The sequence below is a fragment of the Primulina tabacum genome, chromosome 5 (genome assembly GCF_025594145.1).
Source record: "Primulina tabacum isolate GXHZ01 chromosome 5, ASM2559414v2, whole genome shotgun sequence".
NCBI lineage: Eukaryota > Viridiplantae > Streptophyta > Magnoliopsida > Lamiales > Gesneriaceae > Primulina > Primulina tabacum.
The window spans coordinates 14,421,924-14,445,517 of record NC_134554.1 but is presented as its reverse complement, the minus strand read 5'-3'; the positions used below and the strand labels follow the sequence as shown (position 1 = coordinate 14,445,517).

The window sequence follows — 23,594 nt, the reverse complement described above, 5'->3', positions numbered from 1 at the left end:
ATTGAACCAAATATTATTTGTATATATTTTTAGTTATCTATAAATTAAATTATTTATAGTCAGATCAAACTCTATCTATCAGGTTTAACTTAATTATTTAGCTGCATCAGATAAAGTTTAGTTCTAATTTTTGAGCCGTCCAACAAAATAATTTAAATTCAGATTAGAAATGAAACTCAAAATGGTTCAAAGTCGACTTAACTTCAACCTTTAAATTCATATCACATTAGCAATCACTATCGATTTAATTCATTTGCATCCAAATATATACACTTGTATTAGTAAAAATTTTGCTAAAAAAGGAAAAAGAATGGGCGACATGTGCATATTGCACACTTACAAGAAGAATATAACCTACCTATATATCCTTCCATTTTCAAACACATTACCGAACTTGTGTAACCACAGGTCTCGATGTCTCTAACCTAAGAAGAACAATGATCTTCACCAACTTCTCGAGCAACAATTCCATAATTCGGGCACAAAACTTGAGAGTCTACGACATCAAAGATTGGCAAACTTTGATGTAGGGGCGGTAGGTGATCATTTTCTACAGGTTATGTTAATTTGGTTGCCGAAAGCAGAAATACAAATCAGACAGGTTAAAACTGCCCAGTTGATTCAGTAAACGCCTGGCCAAAATTGTACAGCATGTTCTCATCCATTTATGGTTTGGATTCCAATCCAATGTGCATAAGCCACCCACCTAATGCATGAGTTTCAAGAAGTAAATCAAGGCAACAATGGATACAAGCAAAAAGGTGTTTTAGTAATGAAGCACAAAAATCTTACATCAGGGATCCCAAAAAGGTATTGCCTGTTCGAATAGCAAAACACATTGTCCCTAGTATGAACTTATGTTCATGGAACAACGGTTCTAAAATACGTTGTTCTATAACTCCAGCGAGTATTTGGTACCTACACAATAAAGAAAACTAGTCAGCGAAGCATGGCAGAAGAAATGCTGCATACTTTCAAAAGTTAAAATTTGGTGATAAGTCGTATAAACTATACCTAAGGTTACTTGAAACTGCCATAAAGACCCCATATGCAACACTTGTTGGTAGAATGGGTAAATCGTTCGTTTCACCATCAAAAGATGCAACAATTGCCATTCGTGCAGCGATTAACAGAACTGTTAAACCAGTGCCAATCTACATAAAAAGATCACATAATGGCTTAATAAAAATCGTCTGTCCACAATTAACACAGTTTGAAATAAGAATACAAAACATTGTCTGTTACCTTATAATAGAAAGTACAAATAAAAACACAAAAGCAAGTTACCCAATAAAGTTTCCAAGTAAAAGAAAATGGAAGTTGAGAAGTAAACAATAACATTTATGGTGGGTAAAGTAAGACGCATATTGCGATCTCAATCATCCATGTATGCAGAGAACTCAAAACTTTCTACGAGGCCGAGATGGGATGGAGGTCAGCTCTATCACCAAATCCATACATAGGAAAACTGTGATATTGTTAAAATAGTTGATCCTCTTTTAATGAAGAAAAAGTGGCTGCAGCCTGTAAGATCCGACAAACTATTCTTAAAGGCGCTTCCTATAAGAAATAATGGCTCATTGGAACAAGCTTTATTCCAAAATGTATTTGCACAGAGAAGCCAAACTGAACAAAAATGTGTTTTTTCTCCTCAAAAAAGCACTTTTAGGTCTAATGTGGACATTAGATTATGTATTTTTAACTTTAAAAACGCTTTAAAAACTGTAAAAAGACGCCCAAAAATGTAAACATACAGGTTTTGCTTCAATTTACTTGAAATTTTTTAAAAATGTGCTTTTAAATTTTATATCTAAAAATGCTGCGGCTTCTATTTCAAAACTTTAAAAAAAAAAAAAGTCATTGATAAAGTGGTCTTTTTGAGCTAAGTACTTTTGTATCCAAATTAGCCACTGACCACTTTAACAATGAGAGAGAAAGAGAGAGATAAAAGTTCATAATAAACAAAATACTCCACATCTGACAAAATGCAATCTATTAAGAGCGCTTAATTCCAGAAATTTTTTGCAATATTAAAATCAAATTTATTATTTCCTAAATGGGATATTGACTTACCAGAGATGCATCGGTCCCTACTACAAATAGTTTTCCTCCATTTCTCTGCAAGGCAGAAAATATAACTCTAAGTTTCATGATTTCACTCAATCCTTAATACAGAACTGTGGCTTCAATCTATTGTTAAATAAATATCAACGAACCATTATAGCCCCTATCCTGTGTAAAAGTGAATAGGACATACCAGCAAAGGCAACCTGCAACAAGACTAAAAATCATTCAGTAGCGATACACAAGTTTGTGAAAAATGAGCTTGCACAGTTTGAATGTCACCTGAAATGCATTATCAGGGCACGCATAAAAGAACTTATTGAGATATCCAGCATTTACAGACAGAGGTGGTTGGAGAGAAACAGTAGGGGCTGGTAGCCAAACAAGCATGAAATCTGCGATGATGGCCATTGCCTGAGACATTAAATATAAAAAATATGATGAAGGAACAAAAGTAAAGTTTCAAAAGTTCGATCAGGAAAACAAACTGGTCACTGTACAAGTAGGTGAAGGACAAGCTGGGGCAAGATGACATACTCATAAGAAATTAAGAATTGCGTGAGTTAAGAAATGGATTTTGATGCATATCTATAACTATCTCGGTAAGTTCAAGGACATATAAGTGATGTATCACATTAATCCTTTTCCTGGTATAGCTAAAGATACAACAATATGATATTAGACATACCAGGTCAGCAAATACAAAATCTAGCTCCCTTGTGAAATTTTTTTGACGCCCTGCCAGCTCTGCAGCAGTCTGACACGTAGATGGTACATAGTGAGCAATAATCACGTCTGATTAACAAACAAGACATTGAGAGATCATATATACCAAAAATGAATAAAGTAAGGCGACAAGCAATCGACCATCATCAATTTTTAAGGCAGTTCTATCATGGGTTACTTCTCATGCACTACAAAGTTCCCAACTGGTGTCGCAAAGCAATAGTCCAATTTCCAAAATGCACTTCCTTCCAAAATAAACCCGAGTTTGAATGGACCAAAAAGTCCGCAAAGAAAAAGCCATTTAATGCCTCTATATACCAACAACCTGATCAATTAGGAAAATGGAAAGGAGCTGTAAAACTACGATTCTAGAGAGTCTGACCAGGAATTGTGTTGAGGACTCGATTCAATTAATGTATTTTGAAGGCCACAAACTTTTTAGAAGAGTTCCATATGAAATCTGAATCTTTTCCCTCATTTGAGGGCTACTTCCCCCCTTAGGTCGAGCCTCTCTAGCCTTGAGAGAGCCAGAATTTCAGCAATGTCATCCCAGGTTCCAAAACTATGGGGAAAAGTATTAATCTTGAATGATTTATAGGTAAAAGGACAAACCTTGGCGAAGATTCCAACACCACACTCGATGACGACTTTAGTCAAGAAAAGATCATCAGCAAGCAACCTTTCCTTAAACCCTCCAAATCGAAGCAACCAGCCAAGAACCGGAGAGTTCTCGAGGTCAAAATACCGATGAACTACCATCGCCGGAATCTTTCCCGACTCAATGGCAACAGCCAAATCATGGGGGATATTACTCAACGATCTACCCACCTCAGCCAAGGCCCCGAGCGCCTCTCCCCTGTTTAGCTTCTTCTCCACAGTTCCATCACTGTTATCTCCTCCACCAACATCGCTTCCATCAGCACTGGAGAAGATGTCGGAGGAAGGACGAGAGAGGATTTTTGGCGATGAATTGGAGGAGAGAGTAGTTCTCCGCAAATGGGTATTCAAGAATACGTAGGTGACGGATGATGGGAAGTAGTGGTTGCACAGACATGGCGATACAATGAATTGGGACGCAAGGTGCGAAGAAACTGCGGTAATCATGCCGGCAGCGGTTGAACGTGTGCGTAAGTGCTTAAACTAAAGAGATGCGGCGGCTCCGATGCTTGCAGACGGTATAAAAATTCGACGAAAACCGACGCCGCGGATTGGAAAAAATATCAACGTGGGGTTTTTGGCAACGAGATATCTAGCGAAGTCTAAGATATCATCCTTTTGTTGTTTTCCGACAATAATCGATTTGACATGGTATGGAAGGCACATTCGAATTCGAAACATGGATAAAAATCTCTTTAAAAACTTGTAAAATCAGCCATTATAATGACGTGTGACGTTTTAAGTGGCTCAAATTATTATTATTTTTTATTTTCTTACCCCAATTATATTTATTATCATCAAGAAATATTATTATCGTTTGAAGAGCGTATTTGATCATTTTCATATTTGTATGAAGGAATATTAAAAAAAGGGAGAGGATATAATATCATATGTGAAAGTTATTATTATTTTGAGGTTAATTATTGCATTTTCTAGGGAAAAAATTGGATATTAAAAACATTTCAGATATGGTATATGGAGTTAGAAACTACTGGATAAAAATAACTAAAACCATATCGTTGTTGATGATGGAATTGTTTCCGGTTCTCCTTTGGCAAACGAAAATAAAAAGGATTTCTCGCGTATAATTCCACTGAATTAAAATCAACTAGCTACATACAACATTTTATGGACTAAATACAATAAAATATAATGCAATTAGATATCAATATAAAAGAAAAGTTCGCCAATCAAAACCATATAAAAAATACATCTTTTTTTTAGACTAAATCAACAATTTTGATATGCCGAAAGCCAAAATATGGAGTACCTCATTAGCCGTGCGTCTACAATGTTGGACTTATAAGCTTGATATCCTCGATCCGAGATGACGAATAAAGGATACAATGGCTTCATCATCCGCATACTGAAGTGAATGAGATATAGATCTTGCAACATTGCTAGCGTTGGTCTCGAGGATGACATGGTGCCAATGGTTTTGAGATTTCCTCCCCTTGCTGCCAGTAGTTCGGCGACATAGGCTGAGAAAACTCCATCTAAGCACAAAGGCCGAGTAATTAACACTATTCCTTGTTCATTTCTGGCTACTACACCAATACCCACCGGCTGAATTCCCCGTGACACCGCCACATCAACATTAATCTTTACAATCCCTGATGATCGTGAACACCAAGAAGTATGCATAGATGGAAGCGAGGTCTTTGGAGAGACCATTGGTTGACATGCCAGAAATTGTTCCCATGGAGAACTTGCTCGAACTACATCCTTAGGTGGCAACGCTTTACCCTGATGTACAAGTTGATTTCTATCAAGCCAAATGCTCCAAGATACCATTGCAACACTGCCTAGATCCATGAAAGATCGACCCTTAAAACGAGCGAGTATCAACCACATTGCCGATTCCGACCATACATATTTTGCTCCAGAAAAGTTCCACAGAGCATGAAAACTATGCTCCGGGAAGTAATGGCAGCGCGGACGAGAGGTGTCAATGGAAATGCCCCTTGCTACCAGATGAAGATTAGAAGGTAATACCGCATGGATGGCCTTCCAGATAAAGATTTTGATTTTGTTTTGAATGTTCAAGTGCCAAAGTTTTCGGAAGAATTGTGCACTATTCCTTGATAATAAACCGTCACTACTTCCAACTCCATCTGCCATCGCAAGATGATATCCGGATCTAACTGAGTAAATTTCATTAAGAGTTACAGTGCCAAATGATTTTATCACTTCCAGACAGAGCGTAAATGGGAAAATGATCTTCTCGATAAGGGATATATTCGACTGAGTGTATCACCTTGGGAGCTCCGGTTTTATTTGTTCGAAAGAAAGATAACGTCAAAATTCATCATGGACAATTGGCCAAAAAAACTGTTCAATTAAGGACCAATTCCAATGCCCCGATTCTGTTCGTAAATCGCCTACTGTCAAATTCTCAATAGGTGAATCCGGAATTGTGATGGGCTTAAAAGTGAGAGGTCACATTAACCAAGGATCCGTAAATGCTCGGACAGACATTCCAGAACCAATCTTAAATGGCAGAACCACCCCCCCCCCCCCCCCCCCCCCCCCCCTCTTTTAAGCAAATTTATACCACAAAGCAGACTTCTCGATTCGTACTATGGATTATGTCCCAACAAAATACAACTGATTCCATTTGATCCAGTAAATGCATCCATCTTTATTATTGCTCCACCAGAATTTCGTAACCATCATTTGAAGAGAACCGCATAAACCAGGGGAAATCTTGAAAACGAACATAGTATAATTAGAGGTGGCTTGAGCAACTGCCTAATTGAGATCTCTCGTCCAGCTACAGAAAACATATTGCCTCGCCAAGATTGTAAATTTCGAAGTACTCTTTGCTTGACGCCATCAAAGACCCGGTTTTTACTTCGACCTACAAAAACCGGGAGACCCAGATATAGTTCATGAGATTCATTTTGAGGCATTCCCAGAATGTGAAATACTTGAATTTTCTGAATCGATGTCAAGTTGGAGCTAAGATTTCGATTTGTCAGTGGATATATAGAGCACCATGAAATAAATCAACTCCAACAATATGCACACAAGTGTTTTCCCCAACTTCAGATATATTATTTTCAGTGAGTCATCTAAAAAGAACTGATGGAGAATTAATTTATCATAATTAGTAGGAACTAGGAAGATTGCTAACCTATTCAGATTGCCAACAGGATCAGAGTAATAACATTCCTGCATTAAGCATACTGTATCAAGAAATGAAAGCCTGCTCCCCAGAAACCACCCAAAGCACCAGTTCTCGGGCATCACTTCAGCCACCACTGCCGGCTGCCGCACATATTCAGATAACCTTTTTGCCCATTTATATTCATATACCGTTGCTTGTAATATCCTCTTGAAGCAAAAGTCCAACACCAGATAAGTATTCATTTTTGCATCTTGAAACTCATTTCAGTAACAAAAGTCCCATAAATTTGAGACCGGACAGTTTCAGACACCAATGCTCTCGATTCTCAATAAAGACGGAAACACCAACAGCAGTAGTTAGTTACATATACTGTTACAGGCAAAATTCCATTCTCACTAGCTGGTTCCAATTAAAAAGACAATCTTCGTCCCAAAAATTCACAGGCACTTGTGGTACTCAAGATCCAAGAAGAACTTGAATTCATGGAAATTGCATCTAACAATGGGAGGGAGAATGGAGAGAAAACAAATGAATCGAGACACAAAAACCAGGTTTGAAGAATGCATTAATAGTTTACATCGACTCATTTACCACCTATGAAACACAGAGACAGCATTCTCAAACATCCACCCACAGTTCCTACCGCCGCATAACTGGTTTGTACACAAATACACACAGAAAATTCATAAAACATTTGATGATTAGAAATATTGAAGTAATGTCAACTTGAACACATTCACAAAAACATATATAATCCGGGATAAAGAAGAGGCATAAAATAATTGGGACGAAAATTATTTTTTTAGATTGTTTTCGATTGCCACTTTCCACTACTTGTCCGCCATGATGTAATTTCAAGAAACACATAAGTCTATCTAGCTAGCACAAAAGTAACAAGACGAAAAATCAAATCTTCTATATTAATATTGGCCATCAGAATAAATAAACTAAAATCTTATTGAACCCTTCAACAAGATTCAGAAAATTTCACAAAAAAGGTCATTAGGAATCCAAACAATCTCTTCATCCCCCCGAATTCCCCACTCAAGCTCACATCTTGGCTTCAGGAATACATTCCACGAACAATTCAAAAGACAACACGGAATTGTGGCGCCTCGGCGCCGCTTGCCGGCAGAATCTCCCAACGACAAGGTTCGAGCTCGTCAGATACGGGGCAAAACCCCGCCAGAGTCACCTTGTCAGCGGTGGCAGCGACACAACCGAACTCGAACACCGATATTTCAGCGGGAAGCTGGTCGGGTTTCCGAACCTCTATAGCTCCGTTCCTGCCGGGGACCTCTGGCACCGTTTTGGGGTCGGATTTAGAGGCCGGAATCGGTTCCTCCCGCTTGCTTCCATTACCGTCACCTTTTCCGGTGAACCACGAGAGAATTCGCATTGGGATAGGGCTTTGCCACAATTCACAAAAGAAGATTTTTTTGCAAGATATTTAAAGATTTTTGTGAATTTCGTTTTTATAAAATTTTATAAATTTTATATTAATTATAACATATTATGAGCTAATAATTAATTGACATATATAACATATTCAGTTTGAAATATTTTTTCGATATTTATATTAATAAGTAAATTTATTTATTTAAAAGTTAAATCATTTAATCTTTACATATGTATATACGTGGGTTTGTATATATGTTTGTAAATTTTTAAAATACGTCAATTGATTACTTTGTAACATTGTTTTTGAATTGATAATATACATGTGAAAAAATATTATTTATCATTACATAGAAATAATTTTGTATAAAAATATCATAGCTTACACATTAATTGAAACTGGTAAAAAGAATTTAAAAGATCATGGTTGTTGCGAGACTATTCAATTATTAAGAATTAAGCGACATTTTTTTGATCATCTTTTATTATTATTGAATATTACATTAATTTATATAAATCATAAATTAAAAATCACAAAATCAAATCTAGAATTCAAAATTTCTTATGATATTAAAATAAAAAGTTATTAAATGAAAAATCAGCCAAAAAACTGAAAAATTTGCTAAGGAAAGATGAAAATATAGAGATACATTTTGAAAATTTAAGAGAGTGATAGAGATAGATGAGAGGAGAGAAGATAAGAAGAGAGGTGATGTGAAACGACAGAGAGAGATATAAAATAGCTTTTGTATGAGTTAGAAGTTTTAAAAATCCATCCAAATCTTTGAATTGAACCAAATACAATTTTTAACAATTTATAGTTGTACCTTAGACTTTAATGTTTATATGTTAACTAATTCCACGAAGTTATTAAAAGTCTATTGAAAATTTGAATGCCTCTAGACTTTTATAGAGTTTTTAAAAGTCAACGTTGAATATCACTTGACTTTTTAAAACTCCATGAAAGTCTATTTTGAATACCACCAGACTTCTATAGAGTATGCAAAAGTCTTTATTGAATACCTCTAGACTTTTAAAATCTACAAAAGTCATTAAAAGTCAATACGAGGCATGTTTCTTTCAAGCAATGGTATTGGCTGGCGAAGACATTAGCAGAGCAAACTACGGTGAAATATGAATGGGATTGATCTGGTAGTGATGAATCCTGGGTTCGTGATTGGTCCTCTCCTTCAGCCAACTCTCAATGCTTCGTCTGACTTCATTTTGGACATCATAAAAGGTCCTATACATAAGCCTCAGGACTCTTGGGCCTGTTCCAACTTTGATATAACATAATACTTACTGTTATATTATTTAAATGACATTGCAGGAAAAAATGTATTTCACGACTATCAATTTGTTGATGTTAGAGACGTTGCGTCTGCTCATGTTATGGCTCTTGAGGATTCATCGGCTAAAGGAAGATACATTTTAGTCGAATCGTCGGTGGTTCATGACGAGGCTGTGCAGATTTTACATGAGCTAATTAGCCCTTCACACAACATGTTATGGCTCTTGAGGATTCATCGGCTAAAGGAAGATACATTTTAGTCGAATCGTCGGTGGTTCATGACGAGGCTGTGCAGATTTTACATGAGCTAATTAGCCCTTCACACAACAATCCTCAATAGAAGTATATCTCTAGAACTTATAGTTGTCATCTTTTAAATACGATAAAGTTTACAACAAGTTATATATGGTGTTATTTACTTGTTAGATTTGATTGTGATTGCAGTGTTACTGGGAATCTAACATTTAAGGTGTACGTCCAAGAAGAAAGCCGAGAGTTTGGGGTTGAATTTTATACCTATGGAGGTGAGCTTCCAGGGCATGATCGAGACTTGGAAGCATAAAAACTTCCTCCACATTTGGAAGAGGCGGGACCAGTGTTAGGCAAGAGCAGTTCTATTCTATGTTTTATTTGATGCGTGTCTAGTTAGAGTCGCCGGACTCCTAGAAAGGGGGAGAAAAAAGAGATTAATTGGGGTTATACAATATTTCTCTCGTGTATCCTACTTCACTAGAACGATGTAATTAATTGTATGTTTTTATTACAATTATAATTTTAGAATTACAACTTATATAAATGTTGCAAATTAATTTGCATCTAGTTTAACTTAATGTTAATTTTTTTTTAAGTTACTCTCATATTCATGCATATTAATGAGGGGAAAATTGCAACCTTGGTTATATAAATTGGCTTGTTTAGAATTTTAGTCATATAATTTATCAAATTTTAATTTTAATCCAATAATTTGATATTTATTTTTCGCTATTTTTTTTATCGAAAGCTATTAAACTAATCAAATATTGTATATTTGGCACGAGGATAATAAAGCAATATGATGTACACGTTAAATTAATCCATGAAATGTTTTCTAATTGGGCTATTTATTGTTTTATTTTTGTTGCCTTTATCGTATGTATTCATGACTATTTCAGATGCTGCAACCGCTTATTATACACCGGACTGGAGTGCTTCCTCCTTGGACAAAAAAGAGTGAATGGGGAGGTTTGGTGCATGCTTTCGGAAATTTGGAAAATGTTCTATGCTACGCTTCGGGTTTCGGGCAATAACTAATGAAATTCTATCTAATTATAAGGTTGCAAATTAAGAAGAAAACATGCGTGGAAGAATCCCATGCTAATATTACTACAGCAACACGTTCAAATGGTGTGTGTTATAAAAATCGATCTATTTACAACTTGATTAATTGTTTTGCCGTTGATCACATTAAACAGGACGGACTGCAGCAGAGTCAACGACATGAAAACAGCTGGGGACCAATGAACTGATGCCGTGAGATAATCTTGAGGTGAGATAACGGTGGTGGTGGTGGTGGTGGCTGCTGCATTTTCCGGCATGAGGGGAGGCGTTTCTAGCTTTGACAAAGGGATGATCTAGAAGCATGTCGGCAGTAAATCTTGATCTTGGATCCTTAACAAAACACTTCTTGAGAAAATCTACGGCCTCTTTCGAAATCTTCTTAGTACTCGGGATCTCCGGAATCTGATCACTACAGCCGATCGTCATCATCACATCCACGGCAGTCGTCGGGTTGTCGAACTTCCAAGGAGATTTCCCAGTCAACATGAACAAGAGAGTGCATCCCAAAGACCAAACATCTGATTGAGGTACGTATGTTTGATTGGCAATCGACTCCGGTGCCGCATAAAGAACGGTGCCCCTGAATCCCCCGTCATCCTCATCATCGCCGCCACGCATGTTAATAGCACTTCCGAGATCTGCGAGCTTTGCAGTTTCTTCGCCAAAAGTGTTCACACTCGTTTTCTCGTCACCTCCTTTAACCATTAAGACGTTGTGTGGCTTAATATCGCAGTGCACGTACCCGAGTGCGTGCATATGAGAAAGAGCCATGAGAATCGATCTCGTGTGATTTTTGACAACTAGGCTCCGGCAAACCTTTGCCGCCGCAAGATTTGATGACATCTGCCAAACAACCTCCGGATGCGTACTCGAGAAAAATATTGTATAGTTCCTGGCCATCTTCTAGGGTGGTGTCGTCCCCGAAACATCGGATGATGAAGGGACAATGGTTGAACCGATCGAGCAGCTTCTTTTCTTTGAGAAGAGAGTTGGAGTGGGATGATTTAGAAGATTTGACAGCGACGATGGGTGGAATATTACCGAGGCAGCCATCTTGTTGGGTTGTTCCTTTAGAGACAAAGGCAAAACCCCCTCTGCCCAAAGTTTCTCCTCTGATCCAATGCATCTTAATTAATTCTTCGTTTCTTTGCAATCTTGAAAACAATGGAGGCTGCCCATGTATGTAGATTGGCCGAGTATATATAATATTGTTTGAATTCTAGCACGGTTTGGATTCGGTAGTTAGAACACGTACATATCAAATCAAATCATTCAATATCCATCAGGTTTCTTCAAGTGTATTAGAATCCAACTTATCGTAATCGAGTAATTTGTACGCACTTGTGTCGGGTTGTTTGCTTAAGATTTTCTTCAGTTGGATTTTCTTGGATTGGGTTCTAACAGCTTCCTTGTTTTACGTTAACTACATCAAACATATGCTTTTACTTTGTAAATAGATTGTTTTCAAAAAATCTAGCAGGAGACCAATTTGCCTTCATTTAAAAAACATGAACATACGTAGCTTTTGCAAATTTAAATTAAATTGTTTTAAAAAGCTTTAATATATATCAAAATATTGAGCTACAAATTTACAAGATATTGATTAATTTCATACTAAAAAAAAGTAAGTCTCATCTGATACGGTCTCACGGATCTATATCTGTGAGATTAATTGATTCGATTTATATTTACAAAGAAAAATAATATTTTTAACATTAAAAATAATATTTTTCATGAACCGAATCGGATTGAAGCGTCTCACAACATTGATCCGTGAGATGATATGATAGGAGTTTTTGTCAAAAAAATAAATATTAATGTTATGTGAAAATTGTCATAATCTTCCAAATAAAAAAAAATCTGTCATAATTTCTTCCAAAATCATGAAATCTAGCTTTTTTTTCCATCTAAGTGTGCACCCTTTATCGACTTATATAATTTTTTTAAAAAGGGAATCTTTTACTAAATTATTGCGTAAATATACTCTTTAAACGAATTCTTATCTTAAATAATAAATGCTTACAAATTTATTTGCGATCATGGCTGAAATAGTTTAATTACTTAATACTTAAAATATTTATTAATTATGTGATCATCAAATTAAACACCCTTGGTGTTTGTACGTCAACTGATTTTGTAAATGTATATTTTTTTTATTAAAAATTTAAAATACATTCAAATCTGAAACGCCCTTTCTTATTTTTCAAAAACATTATAGGATTAAGTTTCGACTAATGGTCTGTTTGGTTTTTTTCCCAACTGATCAATTGAAAAGCTGAAGTAAAAACGACGAAGCTGCATGTGCATGCTTTGCGTTATCTCTCCAAAGATGATTTTAGGGCTCTTACCGCCGTCGAAATGGGTATGCGCAATGTTTGTCTCCTTGCCGTCTCAATGTTTTCTTAAAAAAATTATAATTGAGGAGTTTGTTTTTGCTGTTTTAGGACTTGGTAGGACTTCATTCGGGGAAGTCAATTCGAAACGTGATTATTTAAGGCATCGAAGTAGTTATAGTTGGCTGTACTCGTCACGATTAGCTGCTCTCAAAGAATTTGCCTTCATGAAGGTTTCTTTATGCTTAATTATTATATTAGTTTCCGTTTAGTTCTTTTATTGGAAGAAACAAATAGTGTTCTGCTTCTGCCGTTCACATTGAGTTGGTTTTGTTTATTTTGTACTATTCTCCACAGGATCTGGATGAACATGGCTTTCCCGTTCCACATGCTGTGGATTGCAATCGGCACTGCGGTATCATGTCACGCATCCAAGGTTATCCACTGTAAGTGTTATCTTGTATCGGCCAAGTGATGTGCTGAGAATTTTTTGTTAGAGATTTTTCTCAAAATCATGTTTTTTACGTATACATGAACATGAAAAAATATATGCGGAAGCTTAAATCGAGTGTTACTTCCGGCCATTGAAAATTTTGATTTATCTGATTTTCTTCTCTATTGATGCCTTCTAAACACTTCAACACTCCTTTAGATGGTGTATTTTCTGTATGAGATTGTGTGTTTAGGTACCTCAATGCCTTCGGTATTTATAGGCACACTCATACCATCACCGAGTGTTTTTGGGAGCTCGAGATTCAAACCAAGTTTGTATATTTCAAAATTTGAGGTTGCCGTGTACAAATTTTTTTCAACAATTGTTGGCAATGACCGTCGTCATTTTCAACACGTTTATTTTACGGGTCACAATTTTCTTACATTCTCCCACTTGACCCGTATATCTCATTTATCATAGCAGAAATTAAAATACATGAATCATGGCGATATGTCATCTAAAAACGATTATTATCTTTCATGTATCACAATGTATTATATCTCTCAAATAACTTAATGAATAAACCCTATGTTTATTCGAGGTCCAACTTTATTTATATTTTTCATGATAACTGAATATGTACATAACTGAATATGAAAAATATCATAACTTATTGAGTTTCATTAATTTTGTTTTTTTACAACAAAATTACATAAAAAAACCAAGTCCCATTCTTTCTGTATGATCCTTGAATTTCAATGGTGGCATGCCTTTAGTCAAAGGATCTGCAATCATCAATTCAGTGCTAATGTGCTCGATAACCATGGTTTTATCTTTAACATGTTCTCTTATGGCTAAATACTTAATGTCGATGTGCTTGCTTCGACTACTACTTTTGGTATTTTTAGCCTTAAAAACAGCAGCTGAATTGTCACAATATATTCTTAATGGCCTAGATATAGAATCCATAATTCTAAGCCCCGAAATGAAACTCTTCAACCATACACCATGTGAGGTTGCCTCAAAACAAGATACGAACTCAGCTTCCATAGTGGAAGTAGCAGTCAATGTCTGCTTTGCACTTCTCCAAGATACAGCTCCACCAGCTAGCATAAAATTATATCCTGAAGTGGATTTTTTTGAATCAATGCAACCAGCATAGTCTGAATCAGAGTAGCCAATTACTTCCAAATTTTCAGTTCGTCTGAACATAAGCATATAATCTTTGGTCCCTTGAAGGTACCTCATGACATTCTTTGCAGCTTTTCAATGGTTTAAACCTGGATTACTCTGATATCTTCCCAACATCCCAATAACAAATGCAATGTCAGGTCTGGTGCAAACCTGAGCATACATCAAGCTTTTGACAGCAGAAGCATAAGGAATGTTTTTCATTTGTTCCCGCTCTAGATCATTCTTTGGGCATTGGCTCAAATTGAATTTATCGCCTTTCACAACGGGAGCTATACTTGGTGAACAATCTTTCATCCGATATCTCTCTAAAATTTTGTTAATATAGGTTTCTTGAGACAGACCTAGAATACCTCTAATTCTGTCTCTATGTATCTTAATGCCTATGACATAAGATGCATCACCCATATCCTTCATATCAAATTTTTTAGAGAGGAATTGTTTCACCTCATATAACAGACACTTATCATTGGTTGCAAGTAATATATCATCCACGTATAGAATAAGGAAACAAATCTTGCACTGACCTTCTGGTATATACATTGATCCATGGGGTTCTCAACGAATCCGAATGAAGAGATAACATCATGAAATTTTAAATACCATTGACGGGAAGCTTGTTTCAATCCATATATAGATTTCTTAAGCTTACAAACCAATTGCTCACCATTACTAGAGAAGAATCCTTCAGGTTGTTTCATATAAACATCTTCCTCTAGTTCTCCATTGAGAAAAGCTCTTTTCACATCCATTTGTTGCAAATCTAAGTCAAAATGTGCAACTAATGCTAGAATGATACGGAGAGAATCTTTCTTAGATACAGGAGAAAAAGTCTCCTTATAATCGATTCCTTCCTGAGTGAATCCTTTAGCAACGAGTCTTGCTTTATACCTTTCAATGTTGCCTAATGAGTCTTTCTTTGTTTTGAAGACCCATTTACATCCAATGGCTTTTACACCATCAGGCAACTGAACAAGATCTCAGACTCCATTAACTGCCATAGAATTCATCTCTTTTTTCATAGCATTAAACCATAATTTTGACTCATTACAACTCATGGCTTGTGAAAATGTTTCAGGATCATTTTCGGCTCCAATGTTAAAATCCGATTCTTGTAAATACACAACATAATCACTAGATATAGCTGATCTTCTTATTCTAAAAGATCTCCTAAGGTTGTTTGGTTGATCAACAATTTCTTGTTGTTCTTCATTAACAACTTGATCCACTGGATTTTCATCAGCAATTTGTGGAACTTCAGTAACTGGTTGTCTAACACCCATTTGGTCTTGAGAGGTGTGAATAACGACCAATCTGTCATTTGAATAAGAGGGTTGTTCATTAATGTGATCATTCTCAAGAACTATGTCTTTCGAATGATCACTCCCACTAATCAAATCATTTTCAAGAAATTTTGCTTTTTCTTGATTCCACAATTCTAGTGTTGTGAGATGGACAATAGAATCTGTACCCTTTGGATTTTTTCGGCATAACCAATGAAATATCCACTTATAGTTCTTAGATCCAGTTTCTTTTCATGTGGGTTGTAAACTCTTATTTCAGAAGGACAACCCCAAACGCGTATATGTTGCAAACTCGGTTTCCAACTTTTAAATAACTCAAATGGCGTCTTTGGGACAACCTTAGTTGAAACTCGGTTTAATATATACACAGCTGTCTTAAGAGCTTCAGTCCACAAGGATTTAGGAAGTTTGGAGCTACTAAACATGCTCCTCACCATGTCCAATAATGTTCGGTTTCTCCTCTCAGCTACGCCATTTTGGTCCGGAGAACCAGACATAGTATATTGAGCAACAATCCCATGTTCCTGGAGAAACTTCGCAAACGGACCAGGTGCCTGTCCATTCTCAGTGTATCTACCGTAATATTCTCCACCTCTATCAGTTCTCACGATCTTAATATGTTTTCCACATTGCTTCTCCACTTCAGCCTTAAAAACCTTAAAGGTTTCAAGTGCTTCGTTTTTATTATGAAGCATGTAGATATACATGTATCGTGAATAATTATCAATGAAGGAGATGAAGTATTTCGAACTTTGCATGTCCATATCTGGACAACAAATATCTGAATGTATGATTTCTAATATTTCTGTACTCCTCTTGGCACTCTTTTTAGACTTATTGGTCTGTTTTCCCTTAATACAGTCAACACAAGTCTCAAAATCAGTAAAATCTAAAGTACTGAGTACTCCATCATTTACTAATCTTTTAATTCTTTCTATAGAGATGTGTCCCAATCTCCGATGGCATAGTATAGAGGAATCTTCATTTATAACACATCTTTTAATACCTCCTTGAACATGCATAGTGGTGTTGTTATTTTGTAAAGAAATAGAGAAAAAACCATCAACCATTGTACCATTTCCAAAAAGATTTGATTTATAAAACAAATTTATTGATTTATCCAAAAACTGAAATGAATAACCAAGGGGTACAAGTTTTGAAACTGAAATTAAATTTCTAGAAAAACTAGGAACATAAAAAGTCTTTTCCAATTTTAAAATATAACCACTATTCAACACTAGGCAGCAAGTCCCAATAGCTTCCACATGCGAAGACATTTTGTTTCCTGAATAGATGCTCCGTTCATTTTCTATTGGCTTCCTTAGGTTTTGCATACCCTGCAAGGTAATACCACCATGGATTGTAGAACCAGAATCAATCCACCATGTGTTATAAATCATATCAACCATATTAGATTCATAAAAGACAAATGAAGTAGGAATACCTTTCATTTCTCGTTAGAAAATTTATTTAAATTTCAAAACTTCAACGTAGAACTTCAAGCACAACCGACAACAAAATTCTCCGAAGAAATTTCAGGTAAATTTATTATGTTCGAAATTCAAATTCAAACTTCTTACGTAAAACTTCAGAAAATGAAAAAAAAAATTTCAAGGCAGAGGTATCGTGGCTCTGATACCAAATGTTAGAGATTTTTCTCAAAATCATGTTTTTTACGTATACATGAACATGAAAAAATATATGCGGAAGCTTAAATCGAGTGTTACCTTCGGCCATTGAAAATTTTGATTTCTCTGATTTTCTTCTCTATTGATGCCTTCTAAACACTTCAACACTCCTTTAGATGGTGTATTTTCTGTATGAGATTGTGTGTTTAGGGACCTCAATGCCTTCGGTATTTATAGGCGCACACACATACCATCACCGAGTGTTTTTGGGAGCTCGAGATTCAAACCAAATTTGTATACGCATCTCAATTTTCAAAATTTGATGCTGCCGTGTACAAATTTTTTTCAACAATTGTTGGCAATGACCGTCGTCATTTTCAGGTCTTGATGCCAGATGTTCTAATATCATCCTGTCTCCAAATCGAGAAGGATGTAAGACAACATTTCTCTTGTTCTTTCTGGTGATATTACCACCTCAAAAGAACACATAAGTCATATTTTGCCAGTTATAGATTGAGATTTGCGCTCTGGAGTTGACTAAATTAATATAGCTGAAAGAGTACATAATGCAGCTTTCGGGAAATTTGTATTAAGTTTGTGGCTATTTGTGGAAAAGACATTAATTTTAGTGGGCGTAATGAAATAAATCAGAGATACGATATACTTGACCGGTGAATGGTGATGTTGTGACTTTGATGCATTGTGGCTGATTACTTTCAGTGAAAGTTGAACTTGAACTACTTGATTTAATCCTGAAATCTAATAGCAAAGGCGAAATGCCATGAGATATGGTATTTATGTTCTTCTTTTTCTAATTATCCAAATTGAAAAGGCTAGCTCACCCAAGTCTTCTTAGTTTGTATAAATTTGTTAGGAAAATTTATTGTTGTACCCGGTCAATTTTGAATTGTTTATTCTTTGCAGTTACACTTTCAAATGATAAATCGATATTCAAATGATCTTTGACTTAAAAATAGTTATGGCTAAAAAACTTCTGGTCTCTGCTGTTTTTATAGTTCATTGACGTGGATGTTGAGAAGGATCCAAGTTCAGATTCCGAACTGATAAAGTGTCTAAATAAACTACGAAAACATGCAATTCAATCAGCTCGTGGGAGAAGGAAGGCTATAACTTCCAGAAACACTTTCAAAGACAGAGGCGGGAAGTCTTCTCATAATTCAAAGATCCAGAAGCAGCTTAGCAGCTGGTGAAACATGCTTTAAGTGGAGTGAACCGTGGTAAAAAGTAATGATTTTGTTTGAGCCATTACGGGTGCCATTTGACAGACTGATTGTACAATCACTTGCCTCCTATACTGCTATACGGCACATCAAAGGAGATTGAAACATTGTCATGAATCTTATATTCTAACTTGTCCTATTTCTACCATTTCCTCCTGTATTCCGGCAGTTTGACTGAAATTTTTGTTCTCCTACTTGAAAGACGAATTCTTGTATATTTTTCCAATAATTGTACCAAAATTTCTATAAAAAAAATTAAGTTTGAAGGGTACCCCCAGCATTTCACCGGAAAACATGCGAATAACAAAACTTTGCAAATTTTCACTATTTCCAAGGCTATTATTGACTATTTGCCTACAGCAATTATAGAAATATATGTTACTCCAAGTCATAGTGAATGTATTAAATCCTAATCAATGTATTATATCGAGATAAAAAAAATGTAAATGATAATTACTGAAATATAAATCGAAATAAATATTTACATTCCACATGACTAACTCCCTGGTTTCACCTACATCACTTTTCAGATGCAACCCATTCCTCTTTATGATTGCTAGAACTTTATTCTACTCCAAGTGTTTATCCGATAAACATGGATATTTTTTGCTTTCATTCTAAAAGTTGCATGCTTTTATTACACACAACTTGGTACGCAATCCAACATATGTTAATGTTGCTGCATTTTTGTGTAGATTCCTAATGTTGGTGCTTCATCAAGATCATACATTCCATATATACCACTCTCCCCTACTTTTTCCAGAAACGTAGAGGATTTGGATTCAGAAATAGATGTGGAAGAAAGATACAAGGCACGGAAGACGGGCGTAAAAGCATGCCACAAAATGGATCATCCTCGGCCTACATCTCTAATACTAATGAAGAACAAAAATCTTCATAGTTTATGCAAATACAGATACGCAATACTATAACTCCATTACATATATATTAACCCACACGTGCCTCAAGTACCTATGCAAAGGCATCAGATCTTAGCAGCTGGAAAAACCCGAACTTCATCAAGAACTGGGCCGCAAAGGGTTCCAAAGTCCTTGATTTTTGTATGGTAATATGAGCTGAAAAAAGTCAATCTGGTCCGGTCCAAAATAGCCGTGAACTGGAAACTGTAAGTCTTGAACTTCCCCATTCCTTCAGATTGGAAGGGAGCTTTCATAGTGGATTTGGCAGCAAATGCTTCGACCAACATGGATCCGTGGCACCCATTCTTTGCATCTCCAACAGAAAAGGTAAGAGTGTAGACCTTTTTAGGGACTGTTCTGATGACTTGTGCAATGGCGCTCTCTCTTCCTGCAAGAAGTTCTACCGCAGCTTGTCCGAATGGGACGTTGAAATGTTTGGAATCTATGAACTTTACAGCCTTGAGCGACTCAATGATCCAGCCAGGAAGTGGGGAGGTGACATCTTCTTGTTTGGGCGGAAGGAGGACGCCATTAGTTGAGTTGATCAAAAGATGAGGACCCTCCTCAAATCCATGATTCTTAACCAGGTTAGCTGCAGAAAATTACAAAGGTACACAAATGTAATGGCCATATAAAATTTAACATGTATATCATCAAACAGGTTAGCTTGCTGTTAATTTTATGATCTTTACTAATGTGTACTTAATAAATTAAGTAAATATGTAAATAAACTTGTGAGTTTGAGTATAACTCGAGCATTAATTCAACAGAACTAATATCAGACTTGAAAATAAAGAATTACGCTCTAATTTCTGTCAAACTGAAGCAAGAGCGTGCTGTTTTTCCCACATCAAGAGCCAACTCGAGTTTGCCTAATAAATTTCGAACTCAAACTTGAATCAAATTGCAAGAGATTTTAGCTTGATTGGATAATTTTGAACGCTACTTGCAATCATTTCAACATCAAATCTATCATGTTAGTCATTCTTATCAGCACATATGAATTTAGATCAAGAATTAAAATACTAGAATTTGAGATATATACCTTTAGTGAACCCTGGAGGGGAAAGCTCTTTAATGGCAACAACATCCAACAAAGGACCACAAGCTGGATTCTCCTGTTTCCCAGGATTCTCGAAAGCCACCTTTGCAAAATTGGAATTAGCCCTGAATCCCCAGCCGTAAATATCACCACCATTACTAGCATACAGAGTCTGCAAGGGAAGATCCCCTGTTTGAGGGTACACAGAAACTCTCAACACCTCGTCTTGTGCACAAGTTCTTGATGCACCAAATGTAAGTGCATAAAACGTGCCATTTTTGACAGGGATAGTTTGGGATATCGAGGCCTCGTTCCCAAGTCGCACGGCATGGATGCCGTGAGCAACAGCGAAGTACATCCCTCCCGGCTGCGGACCGCCGGCGATGTACTCCACCAGGCCATTGATTTCCCATTTTGGGAGTGAGAATTTGCCTTTGAGGACAGTTTTGTTGATGTCAGTTGGCTTTGGTGTTTCCTCAAAGTTTCCATTAGGAAGGAGTCCTGGAATGACGTCAAAAAAAATGGATTTTAAGCTTGAGTAAAATCAAATCTTTACCTATTTCTTAGACCAGATGTACAAAAAAGTGACCACTGGAGAAAAAAAATGAGAGCTCGAAAATAAAGTAGGAGGAGCTTGAGCTGCTGGCTAATCGGTTCAGTTTTAGATTCATATTGTCATGAACAGAAGCAAGCTCATATTAGCGACTTTCATGATATTTCTCTATGTATTTAATGCCACTTACCTACCGTACACTTAATATATCATAACACTAATTTTTCATACAATAGAACAATTACTTCATATATCATGACACTAATTTTTCATACAATATAACAATGGAAATTATTTTAAAAATTAATTCAAACTATTGGGCATATTCCCGTACTAAGCTAGAGCTCGAACTCTATTCAACTCAAAAGCATTAAAAAAGGCCAATAATGAGAGATTCTAAACTGTATTCATTTAACAGAGCAAATCCCATGAGATACCGATGAGTGAGATTTTTGCAGAAAGATCAGACTTTTTGAATGAAGATGTGCATTTCAAGAATGGCCCAAGAACAATGCAATGCAGTATCAAAGATCTACTACTATACACACACATTGGTCTCAAAAGTACAAATCGAAGTACCAAAACCATAGGCATACCTTCTAAAGGAGGTGGTGGGGTAAGAGCAGAAACTGTGTGTAGACAGTAGAGAGAGAGCAAGAAGTGAAATTTCGCCATTTTTTTCCCACAGAGAGCACAATAAAGATGTGCAGTGGAAACAGAACTTGTCTAATACAAATATAAAATGCCTCAAGGACTGTTCTTATAGAGCCAGCTTCAGCAGATGGTCGAATCCCATTATGTACACGTATAGCATATTTATTGTTTGTGTAAAAGGTTGAATATTTTAATGAATTTTGATTTTCTAAATAGTAAATTTTAGGTCCTCGAATCACTCTTCGTCCATAAACATTCTCGATACTTTTAGTCTCTGAACTTCAAAAAATATAACAAAATTAGTCCTTATTTTTAATTCTGTGTTTAAATATAATGATAAGGACTACATTATCATATTTATTATATTTTAGGGACCGAAAATTAACGAAAAATTTTAGAAAATAAAATTTTGGCAAAGATAAAGAAGCTAAATAATATAATATGTACAATTTAAATATATATTAATTATATATATGAAAAAAAATTTATATTAATTTTGTACACAAGTTATTAGCACAAAGAAAACTTAGATAAACAAATGAAAATTAATTAAAAAATTTAGTTAAAAACTTATACAATAAATCATTTTTAAATAAAAAAATTATAAATGATCGATTATTTTTTACCAAAAAAATTTCATTATTATAAACTTTGTTAGTTCACATACTAAATTTTATATTTTTTTATAAATATAATTTGGATTTTGCTTAAATATTATTGTAAGAATATTATTATTATTATTATTATTATTATTATTTTAAGATAAAGATTACTATAACTTTTAAACTTATTAAAATTAAGTTATAAGAATTTGATTATTTTTAAATTAAGTAATCAAAATTATTTTTAAAATAAATTTTTAATAAATTTTTATGTTTTATTTTAATATTAAAATTGAAGAGACAAAAAAAAATTTTATAACTAAAATAAATAAATGGGATTTTCAGGATTAATTTTGGTCCCTAGAATTTATTAATTTAATAAATATCATAAATTAGTCTTCACAAATATATTTAACCATAAAATAAACGACAAGGATTAATTGTGTTACAAATTTCGAAGTATTGGATTGATATGTTTAGAGACCAAAAATATTTTGGTACGAAGATATTAGATCTAAAAGTGTAAATTTTATCGATATTAAATTAATTCTTTATTTTCCAACAGAAAGAACTGATTCTTGTCACCGAATCTGTCTGTTTTGGAATGGCAGAGCCAACCTCCCTCCTTAATCAACGCAATAATTTATGGATAATTTCCACAGAAAAGTTCAGACCAAAAATGTCTTCTTTTTATGATTTCACATGACCATCGAAGACTGACAAAAGAAAATGATGGCATGCATGTGCATATGATGATTTAATTTTAAATAAAATAGGGGCTCCAAAATCGATCTTAGATTGAGATTTAGCTCAAGTGATCCCATCTTCTTTCTCCTGTGTGGTGGCTCGAGTTCGAGCCCTCTCCACCCCATAATTTAGGAATATCAAAAAAAAAAAAAATTAATCCTTTTCACGGAGAGTATTGAAGCAATTAGCCCGTATTTGATTCTATTTTTTGCTTTTTTCAAAAATAATTCTTTATATTTTTTTCAGAAGTACGTTGGATGAAATATAGATATTAAATTTCGTTGAATCAATGGTCTCATATCATAAACGGTAAATTTTTTTAATGGAATGTGAGTTATTATTATTAAAGTTTAAAACATAATT

The 23,594-nt window shown here is 35.3% G+C and overlaps 3 protein-coding genes, 1 long non-coding RNA gene and 1 pseudogene across 5 annotated transcripts; 1 reads left to right on the top strand and 4 right to left on the bottom strand.

Moving 5' to 3' along the window:
* Window positions 1-192: 192 nt before the first annotated feature.
* On the bottom strand, window positions 193-8,010 carry LOC142546901 (protein RETICULATA-RELATED 4, chloroplastic-like). 2 transcript variants are annotated; one of them, XM_075654867.1, is made up of 8 exons: window positions 3,403-4,111; window positions 2,753-2,821; window positions 2,347-2,478; window positions 2,217-2,270; window positions 2,074-2,118; window positions 1,015-1,154; window positions 793-918; window positions 193-706 (listed from the first exon to the last, which is right to left on the bottom strand). In XM_075654867.1, exons 1-8 carry the CDS (start codon window positions 3,892-3,894, stop codon window positions 658-660), a joined length of 1,107 nt encoding a protein of 368 aa, XP_075510982.1. In that variant the 5' UTR covers window positions 3,895-4,111; the 3' UTR covers window positions 193-657. The 2 variants fall into 2 exon arrangements, with proteins under 2 accessions (XP_075510982.1, XP_075510983.1); XM_075654868.1 differs by lacking the exons at window positions 193-706; window positions 793-918; window positions 1,015-1,154; ... (2 more) ...; window positions 2,347-2,478; window positions 3,403-4,111 and adding exons at window positions 4,718-6,307; window positions 6,584-8,010 and having other exon boundaries at window positions 2,752-2,821.
* Window positions 7,665-7,976, bottom strand: LOC142544156 (uncharacterized). Its single transcript, XM_075651225.1, has one exon. The coding sequence runs from the start codon at window positions 7,974-7,976 to the stop codon at window positions 7,665-7,667; it is 312 nt and encodes a 103-aa protein (XP_075507340.1).
* Window positions 8,011-9,477: 1,467 nt separating the features above from the next.
* LOC142544842 (uncharacterized) lies at window positions 9,478-9,935 on the top strand. Its single transcript, XR_012820116.1, has 2 exons — window positions 9,478-9,608; window positions 9,711-9,935. It is a non-coding gene; the product is annotated as an uncharacterized LOC142544842 (long non-coding RNA).
* Window positions 9,936-10,485: 550 nt separating this feature from the next.
* LOC142544841 (mitogen-activated protein kinase kinase kinase 20-like) lies at window positions 10,486-11,765 on the bottom strand (annotated as a pseudogene).
* Window positions 11,766-19,449: 7,684 nt separating this feature from the next.
* On the bottom strand, window positions 19,450-21,984 carry LOC142546900 (protein TEEBE-like). The gene is made up of 3 exons (XM_075654866.1): window positions 21,825-21,984; window positions 20,679-21,176; window positions 19,450-20,225 (listed from the first exon to the last, which is right to left on the bottom strand). The coding sequence occupies exons 1-3, from the start codon at window positions 21,901-21,903 to the stop codon at window positions 19,699-19,701; spliced, it is 1,104 nt and encodes a 367-aa protein (XP_075510981.1). The 5' UTR covers window positions 21,904-21,984; the 3' UTR covers window positions 19,450-19,698.
* Window positions 21,985-23,594: the final 1,610 nt, after the last annotated feature.

Coding starts and splice junctions, on each gene's coding strand:
- LOC142546900 (XM_075654866.1), bottom strand. CDS start 21,903: ATGGCGAAATTTCACTTCTTGCTCTCTCTCTACTGTCTACACACAGTT. Junction 21,177..21,824: donor CCCACCACCTCCTTTAGAAG/GTATGCCTATGG, acceptor ACGTCATTCCAG/GACTCCTTCCTAATGGAAAC. Junction 20,226..20,678: donor CCCTCCAGGGTTCACTAAAG/GTATATATCTCA, acceptor AATTTTCTGCAG/CTAACCTGGTTAAGAATCAT.
- LOC142544156 (XM_075651225.1), bottom strand. CDS start 7,976: ATGCGAATTCTCTCGTGGTTCACCGGAAAAGGTGACGGTAATGGAAGC.
- LOC142546901 (XM_075654867.1), bottom strand. CDS start 3,894: ATGATTACCGCAGTTTCTTCGCACCTTGCGTCCCAATTCATTGTATCG. Junction 2,822..3,402: donor GTGTTGGAATCTTCGCCAAG/GTTTGTCCTTTT, acceptor TCTACGTGTCAG/ACTGCTGCAGAGCTGGCAGG. Junction 1,155..2,073: donor TAGGGACCGATGCATCTCTG/GTAAGTCAATAT, acceptor CTTTTTATGTAG/ATTGGCACTGGTTTAACAGT.